We start from the raw sequence: 8475 nt of genomic DNA, 5'->3' as shown, positions 1-8475 counted from the left end.
TGCTACATTTCTAAAACTCAGCTTCACAGAAACATTTCAGGTTTTGTGACATTTTAACCAAAAAAAAGCCCTCTGAAAATAGCAATGCTTTCTGTTAGACACAGAAAAAACACAAACTAACCCCCAAGCGTCTAGGTGCCCCAGTCCTTTTCAGGACTTGGAAAAATGTTTTTCCAGGTAGTACTTTAACTCATCCAAGACTAAACACGCATGCCAGGTAACAAGCTTGCCTTGCCAGCACCCTCAGGCCGTGAAGGCTTCCAGGCCACTGCCTCAGCTCGCCCCAGGGCAAGCAGCACCCAAAACTGGGGGGCAGGAAACAATCCCCCCGAAACCTCGCGGCTGGGCCCGACACCGGGGATGGGAGGGAGGACCGAGGGAGGACTGGGGGAGGAAGATGGGACCTCCCACTCCACAACCTGGCTCCAGGAGAGGCGACAAGAGAGCCGAGACCCCCCCCTCCCCCCCGCCAGCGCGGGAGCAGCCAGAGGCCCCCGCGACCCCAGCCCCAAGGAGGGAAAGGGCCCCACCCCGCCCCAAACCAGACGGGGGGGCGCTGGGGCTCCCCCGCGGCCGGGCAGCGAGCAGGGGCAGCTGGGCGCCGGGACAGGGCCCGGCCACCGGGCCGCGCTCACCTGCAGGCCGCGGCCCGGGCCGGGGCGGCGGGAAGTGCTTCCGGCTGGCGGCGGAAGTGTGGGCGTTGCCGTGGCGACGGGGCCCGGCCGCCATGGCGGTGCCGAGCTGGTTGGAGAGGCTGCGGGCTGCCAGCAAGACAGCGCTGGTGCAGGACGGTAACCGCGGCGGCCAGGCGGGATCGCCCCTTCCTTCCCTCAGCGTGTTTTGGGGTGACCCCACAGCGAACGGGCGGGGGGACGGCGCGCTCCCGGGGGCGGCCTGCACCCGGGACAGGGCCCCGAAAAAGGACGCTGGGCCGTCAGCGCGGGGACACGGCCATGGTCCCAGGGCTGGGTGTATTCCTATTTACTCTCACCACCTGCCTTGCCTCTAGGGAAGCGGAAAATCCACTACCTGTTCGAGGATGGCAAGGAGATGGCTGAAGAGTACGACGTGAAGAGCGGGCAGTTACTGAGTAAGTGGTGCTCTCAGCTGGCCCCCAGCTGACCTGGGTTTGGGCAGAACTGCACCGTGCGTAGCAGGGGGGCTGCATGCACAGGACTGGGGTGCTGAGAGGGACGGCCTGGTCAGGAACAAATCGCTCCTGAAAATTCTGGGAGATAAGCATGCCTGTCCCTGAATATTGTAGGGATGTAAGTATGGTTCAGTTCACCTGTCACAACAGATTTAAACAGACTAAATGGGATTGAAATCCTGCATAGCCAGGCACTGAATCTGTAACATATGCTGGGGTGAAATATGCTTTTTGATGGCTTTTGCAATTGCAAATAAGCAAGGTGTTGGTTATGACTCTGTGGTTGCAGCCCCATCAGGGCTTCAGCACCAAGTAGCAAAAAAGAGAGGCAGTCGGTCCAGAATTTTGGAACAGGCCAGCTAGCAGACCCACTCACACCAAAGTGGAAATGACTGGAATGAAGATATGTATCTTCATATCATCTCAGTGTACTGGGCACCTTTGACAGTCATTTGCTGGAGTTCTTATAGAGCAGAATAATGAAAGCCCTTCTTCTCCCTTCCGCAGGTAGAAGATGGCGAGAGAAGAACACCCTCGGGGGGTCTGGCAAGTGGGAGGTTGAAGTGGGAGAGCCAACCTCGTCGCTCCTGGGAGCACTGGAATCAGAGCTCATCAAGGAAAGTAGCTCCAATGTATGTAAGGGTCTGCGGGCACTACTGCACCTAAAACTACCTACTTTTGTGCTTACAGCAGTAGTTGGTAGATTGCATATCACTTGCAGATCCAAGAGAAAGCCTTAACCTGCCCAGCACTCTATGACAAATCATCCCAAAGCTGTGGGGCTGGGTAGAAAGAAGGCACAGCTTAGGACCTTTTGGGGTCTTCAGGAGAGTTGTAGTTTCCTTAAGCAGAGAAATTGTACTGCTTTGTTGGCCAACTACTATTCTGACTTCCTAAAGAGCAGACTGAAAGGAAGGCTGGTGCCAGGACAAGTCAGTGGCTGGAAAGCAGAGGCAATGACAATGAAAGGCCAACACAGGCAATGCATAGCAGGCTGCTCCTTAATATAGTATGGCCTGTTTCATCTTGACATCCCTCTGGCTTAGGGGCCAGAGGTTTTAGTCTCATCTTTTCTACAGACCTGAAACACAAGCACAGCCCTGCACAGCAAATTAGGGCAGAGCCAGGACTGAATCCAGCAGGTCCCTAGGGTAGGCAGAGCTCAGTCTGGTCTAACAGTCTGGTGGGAAAGAAGAGCTACTCCCACATGGAGCCTCTCTAGATAGTACAGGAAGAAGGAGACAGGGAGGAGAGAAGACAGCTGGAGCAGTCTTGCTAAATGTACTTGTTTGCTGTAGCCTGTCTTCATGAGGAAGGATACCCTGACCAGCTTCCAGTGGCGGATCCGTAACCTGCCCTACCCCAAGGAGGTCTACAGTGTCTCCGTGGAGAAGGAGCAGCGCTGCTGTGTCATCTGGACCACCAACAAGAAGTCAGTAAGGACAGCACTGCCGGGCTGACAGTCCCTTGGGGTGGGCTGGCTCAGGGGGCAGGCTAGCGGTTGCAGAAGGGAGCTGTCCTCTCTGGCCTTCTGTCCCTAGTGTGCAAGGGCTGAGGAGCCACACCTCACAGCTGTGTGTCTCCAGCTGTCCAGTTTCCTCTCCCAACTGCCCCAGACACATTTATGGTAGAGCCCCTCAAGCTCTGTGCTGGCCTTTGCAAACTTATCTTACAGTTCCAATAGCAAATTGACAGTTCCCTGTCAAATGTCGCTCCCTTAGAAAAAATAAAAAAAAGAGCCCTGCAGACCTTTTGAAGCTAGAGCATCCTATCCTCTCCTCCCGACACGATACTTTGATCTGCTTATTGTATCTCAGAATGCGCGGAGCTGCAGCATTCAACAGGTACAGCAAAGTCTTGGGCACCCAGGCAGACAGATCTCCCTGCATAAGCCTGTTCTGTAGTCACAATGACCATGATATGATCTAGAGGTAGCAAGAAGTAAAGGCAGACTGAATCTAGAAAGGAAGCACCACAGTATTCTGCCAAAAGAAAATTGAGATGGGAGGAAAAGAAAAGGCTTTTGTGCATCTATTATACTGTGTCATTATACAGCCTCTGTCACTGTGCCCCAAAGCATTTACAGCCTCAGTGAGATAAGCCAGGATGAGCAGTAGTTTTGGGAAGAGATAACAAGGAGCGAGTATTAGGAGAACAAGGGAGGATATTGGAAGATAAGTGAAAGCTATTTACAAACTGGGATAATACATCAGTGTGGAAAGCTAGGCAGGCTGCCTTCTGCCTGCCTTCCCTCCCCAACATTGCTGCACAACAGAGAAGGACCAGATTCATAGGCAAAAATCACCCCACTGTTTGCCGATCTGCCCCTTGCCCTCTTGAAGCCGCTCTTTGTAACTGACTGTAGGTGGTGCTGTTGGCAAAGAACTGCTCCACTGTGGCTGCTGAACGCCTTTCGGTTCACAGAACCCGCAGTCTTCAGACAAGGCTTTACCCCATCAGAGGCCGCGGCAGGGGGATGCTTGAACTCTGCACATGAGCACACCTGGACGCTCTAAAGCAGAAGACAGCTAGACAGGAGGAAGAGGGAGTCTGCCCCATGAAAGCAGCAAGCAATTACAGCTCTAGTACAGAAAGATGCTGGCCTGAATCCACGCAGAGGGATTCACAGGAGAAGAGTGGCCATTTAGTAGGGAGACAGATGTAGCAAAGATGGATGAGACTCCCGTCAGCCACATGTGGGTACCCATGGAGCTAGGACAGGAAGGGAGCATGTGAGCCTAAGTCCAACCCCCTGCTAGCACAGACAGGCTTATCTACTCCCAGTCCTACTAACAGTAGTATGTATGTGGGAACTTCCTTGCCTGCTTAGGTGCTGTAAGGTTAATGTACCACTGAGGCTTCACCCATGCTCTACCTGAATTGAAGCTTTTTTTTTGTCCCACCTACACACCCATACACTAGAGACAGTTAAAGTATCTGAAAGGAGCTCACAGCCTGCGTATGGAAGTTAAGGACTTTCAGAATTAAAGCTGAAAGTCTCCTCATTAGGGACAAGAACGACTGCTGTCAGTAGGGAGCAGGGACTGACTCCAGCACCAGAACACTTAGGACAGGCTCCAGGATATCTTCTGTCATTTCTCCTGGGTCTCAGCCAGAGCAAGGCACCACTCAGCAACTAATTCCAAGATAGCGAGAAAGGCATGGAGTGCGCAGAGAGAGCACGCATCGCTATGGGAGAGAAAGGAAGCCTCGGAGCCTCTCCAGCCCTTGGAAGTCAGCCACGCTGCGTCTGAGCAACAAAGCTGTGCTGACCGCCAGCCAGCGGCACAAGCCATGGGATGGGTTGCCAAGTCACTACTGAGTAGCTCAGTTCTAAATTCTCAGCATACCAGTAGCAGTTTTCCCTACAGGCTGACAAAAAAGTGGGTTTCCAGTAGGAAAAAAATAGAGGTGGCTTCACCTACGCACTGTGGATCTCGGGCCAGGACCGAGGCTCAGAGTGCAATACTGCCCTTGGCCATGGGGTGAGAGGCGAGGGCAGAGAATCCATCTGCCAGAGAATCCAGGGATAACTGCCTGTCAGCTACCTCCCCAGCCCAGACAGGAGCTCTTCACTTCCAGCAGTCACTCCCGTTCCCTCTGGCCATGGCAAGGGCTGCTCAAGTGGGATTTGCTTAAAACCTCTTGCTGTAAAATAAATCCATTAAACTAAACTCTAAAAACAAACCCAGAAAGCCACCTCCCCAAACCTGATTCAATTATTGCAGCGAGAGGCAGTGGTAATGTTAGGAGGAGGAGGGGGTGGCCAGGCAGATCTGGTTTCCTTTGATCTTGTCACAGATTTTAGTTTGAGGCCAGCCAAAGCCATTCTTCTCCCCTTCTCCTTAGTCCTGGGGCAGCAGAATGCTGCTGTTCATTGATGACTCCCAAGCCCCTTTGAAACAGTGGGTTTTTTCTGTGTACTGCTTTTTTTTTTTTTGTCTAATCGGTAAGAAGTTAACACTTCCTTAACATGTCTTTGTGTTCATCTAATCTCTGCTGTTTAACCTTTGACATCTCCCTTATTATCCATGTCTGCCACCTTTTCCAAATACCGACAGCAGTGACAACACAGAACGGTTTGAGCCCTGCGGTAACAAGCCACGTACATTCCTCCCACTGCACCAGGAGAGCCATTTGCCCTTTGTAGCTGTTTTCACCGTGACTTGGAAAATAAACTGCAATTTGGACAGAGGTAGCTAGCGAGGCCAAGCCTCACACACAGCCAGCTGAATGGAGAAGAATCCCTCATCGCATGACAGCAGCTGCTGCCTGTTCCCGCTCTGCTCTGGGCACCTCAGTACCAGCTACAGGCCAATTCTTCCAAGAGGACTGCCCACGAGAGTGCTAGAGGAGATTAAGAACCCAACCATGCCTCTACGTGGGCACAGAACCACCAGCTAGTGTATTTGGTGCAGCCCCAGAGAGAAGCAGGAGATGCAGGGCAAGCCGTGCCAAGCAGGAAAGGTCTCAGGCAAACACAGACACAGGTCTACAAGGCTCTGGTCCCAAAATCTTAGGAAATCTCTTAGCTGCCTAGACAGCTTAACTTCTCCAGTTCTGAGACACATCCCCTCTCCTCCATACTGAGCAAAGGGCCAAGGTTTGGTCAGTGGAGAGACACAGGCTGGATAGGGAGCTGGCAAAAAGTTCTGTCTTCTGCTTGGATGTGAAAGGTGATCAGGAGACTGGAGTAGAGACCAGGGAAAGAACATCTAGGGGAGCTGCGAGTACAGAGGAGCACCACAGCCACCATGAGGGCTGCATGCAGATGTTGCCGAGCAGAGGCTCAGGTGACTGTGGGCAGCTAGACCTGGAGCCCTGTGCCCAGGGGGATGCCTGAGCACCACCAAAGCAGGGAGTTATCTAGGAAGCACAGCAAGAGGCCAAAAAGATGGGTTTAGGAAGGATTACAACACAACAGTGCATTGCTCTGGAAAGTAAGTCACAGGGCACAAGGGTTTTGACAGCTATTTTGACAGGAGCTAATGGCAGCTGGTGCTTGGAGGGAATGAGAGGCCATGAGCATGCACAAAGACAAGGTACACCTCTTCATAGGGCTGAGCAGTCTGTCCCTAACCATGTCTGGCACTACTCAAGGGCAAGCTGGAGGGATCAGCCTGCTCTCACACACCAAAGCCCTTCAGGACTTTGCCAGCTCTGATTTCCAGTTTGGAGGTTTGTTTCCAGTGTTCCTGCCAGCCTGAGGACATCAGCAGGCACACAGTGTGGCACAGGGTCCTCCTGCCAACCCTGAGAGGTCTATTGTCCTCATCTACACCTTGTAGTACAGCACTCCATAGGTCAGTGCTGCTAGCAGGGGACTAGGAACCCCACCTTCTTCATTTCTGTCTCCTCTCTCATTTGTAGGTACTACAAAAAGTTCTCTATTCCTGACCTGGACCGATACCAGCTCCCCTTGGACACAGCTGCCCTGAGCTTCACCCATGCCAACAACACCCTGATCATCACGGTGAGGTTTTAGCCACGCAGAACAGCACTTTACCGTTCTCTTTGTATCCACAAAGAAGTTAAAATTCTTACACGTGGGGAAATGAGGCAGAGCAGGGAGATCTGCTGAGGGTCACTGATGAGCCCCCTTCTCTGTCACACAGTCAGTGGGAGTTTCAGATTACACTGGGCACGCTGACACTAGCCAGGACAGCCCGGGCCACAGGAGGGGCCCTGCTTGCTCCTCAAGGTGACTTGCAGGTAGAAGAGTGTCTGTTGTGCCCTGGTTTCTATGTATCCCCTCCCTCAGGTCTGATCAGGTCTGCTTTCTCTTACATCAAAGCATAAGTCTCAAGAGTTCAAGGACCTGTTATATTAGAGGTCTTGCAGTCTTAAAAATAAATAAATAAATAAAAAAAAATCACCTGCTGCTTTGTGTTGGAGAGGACACTCTTCCATACACATGGTGTGAGAGTCTAGCACACCAGGCACTTACTTCTTGTTGCAAGGAGCAGAGGCAGACAGATGCTTTAAAGCAGCAGGTGCTCATCATCTTAAAAGCAGAAGTCAGCTCCCCAGAGAGCATCTCCTCTGAGGGGAACTGCACGTGCACAGGAAATAGGCCAAGAGGAGCACCTTGAGTCCTTCTGAGCTTCTGTTTGCTATGGGCCAAACCCTTGCAAGAAAGCACCTGCATCCACCACGAAACTGCAACTGGGCAAGGAGGCTCTGAAAGGAGGACAGAGGAACTGCAACTCTTCTGTCTGCCTTTTAAAAAAAAAAAAAAAAAAAAAAGCATCTTTGATGTATATGTTATATATATAAAAAACATGTGTGAGCATACAGTCAGTGAGCACACTAGGGATCTGCATGACACAGATTGCCAGGATATTCCAGAGGGGTTGGTGGGGGCCAGGACTCCACATCCAACTGGAAAGTTTTACTTGCGCTGTAAAAGACACTCCAGATCTTGGCAAACGTCCCTAGCTTGATGGCACCACCTCTCCAAACGGGCTTCAGAGGCAGCTGGTAACAGAAAGGCCTCCCTTGGGAGGAGGACCCCAGCTGTGCTGGTAGCACCTGGCTCCAGTTGTTCTGCTTGGAGCAGAGGCTGAACTGGAGCACTAAGGGCATTTCTCTCCTACAGTACCAGAAGCCGAAGGAGATCCTGGCTGCAGAAGAGCAGCTGCAGAAGGAGCTGAAGAAGATAAAGGCAGCTAACAATGGGGATGGCGACTGTAAGACCCAGTAGGCAGTGGCTGCTAAGAGGCTGAGGTGGTGGGCAGCTCTCTGCTACAGCTTCACGGTATTTATTTTGCCTTTTCTAATAAAAATTAGTTCTGTTGTCAATAGAGCCATTTGGAGGAATCTTTGTAGGCCTCAGGAGATGGCAGGGTGGTCAAACTCTTTACTGCCTGGTCTGTTGATTTACGATCCTTCTACGAGTTGTGGGAAGCTGCAGCATGCAAAGGAAGCGTGCCACAGCCAGTAGCCCTCTCCCCAACCTCCATGAGCAGAAGTGACACAAAAACAGGGTAGTTCCCTTTGGGAATTCCCTCTGTCTGGCACCACCGCTGAAGGCAGTAACATTTGGAAAACAAGATTCCCCTCCTCACACCCCGTTACCTGCCTGGGATGTGCTTGGAAGCCACTCCCCTCCTGTGCTGTTGTGCAAGGTCCTCTGTGCAGTTAGAAGCATGTTCCAGCAACTCTGGTACCTCTGCAAACAGCATCAATGCTTAGACTGGAACGGGCACAGCCTGTGAAATAGGGTGAAGAGGAGAACGCCCAACTGCTTCCTTACCGCCAGCCGTGTGCAACATGGCATGCAGAACACAGGGCGGCTGTGCAGAGCGCAGGAACCGAAACGCAGC

General features: G+C 52.2%; 1 protein-coding gene across 1 annotated transcript; it reads left to right on the top strand.

Annotated features, from left to right (window-relative positions):
- Nucleotides 1-702: 702 nt before the first annotated feature.
- Nucleotides 703-7951, top strand: DPCD (deleted in primary ciliary dyskinesia homolog (mouse)). The gene is made up of 6 exons (XM_086752666.1): nt 703-791; nt 1010-1090; nt 1658-1782; nt 2449-2582; nt 6521-6623; nt 7749-7951. The coding sequence occupies exons 1-6, from the start codon at nt 728-730 to the stop codon at nt 7851-7853; spliced, it is 612 nt and encodes a 203-aa protein (XP_086608792.1). The 5' UTR covers nt 703-727; the 3' UTR covers nt 7854-7951.
- The last annotated feature ends 524 nt before the right edge of the window (nt 7952-8475 follow it).

Source organism: Chlamydotis macqueenii, chromosome 7 (genome assembly GCF_036417535.1).
Source record: "Chlamydotis macqueenii isolate bChlMac1 chromosome 7, bChlMac1.mat, whole genome shotgun sequence".
Taxonomy (NCBI): Eukaryota; Metazoa; Chordata; class Aves; order Otidiformes; family Otididae; genus Chlamydotis; species Chlamydotis macqueenii.
The sequence above is the reverse complement of the archived record's forward strand: the minus strand, read 5'-3'. Positions and strand labels throughout refer to the sequence as shown.

Coding starts and splice junctions, on each gene's coding strand:
- DPCD (XM_086752666.1), top strand. CDS start 728: ATGGCGGTGCCGAGCTGGTTGGAGAGGCTGCGGGCTGCCAGCAAGACA. Junction 792..1,009: donor GACAGCGCTGGTGCAGGACG/GTAACCGCGGCG, acceptor CCTTGCCTCTAG/GGAAGCGGAAAATCCACTAC. Junction 1,091..1,657: donor GAAGAGCGGGCAGTTACTGA/GTAAGTGGTGCT, acceptor TCCCTTCCGCAG/GTAGAAGATGGCGAGAGAAG.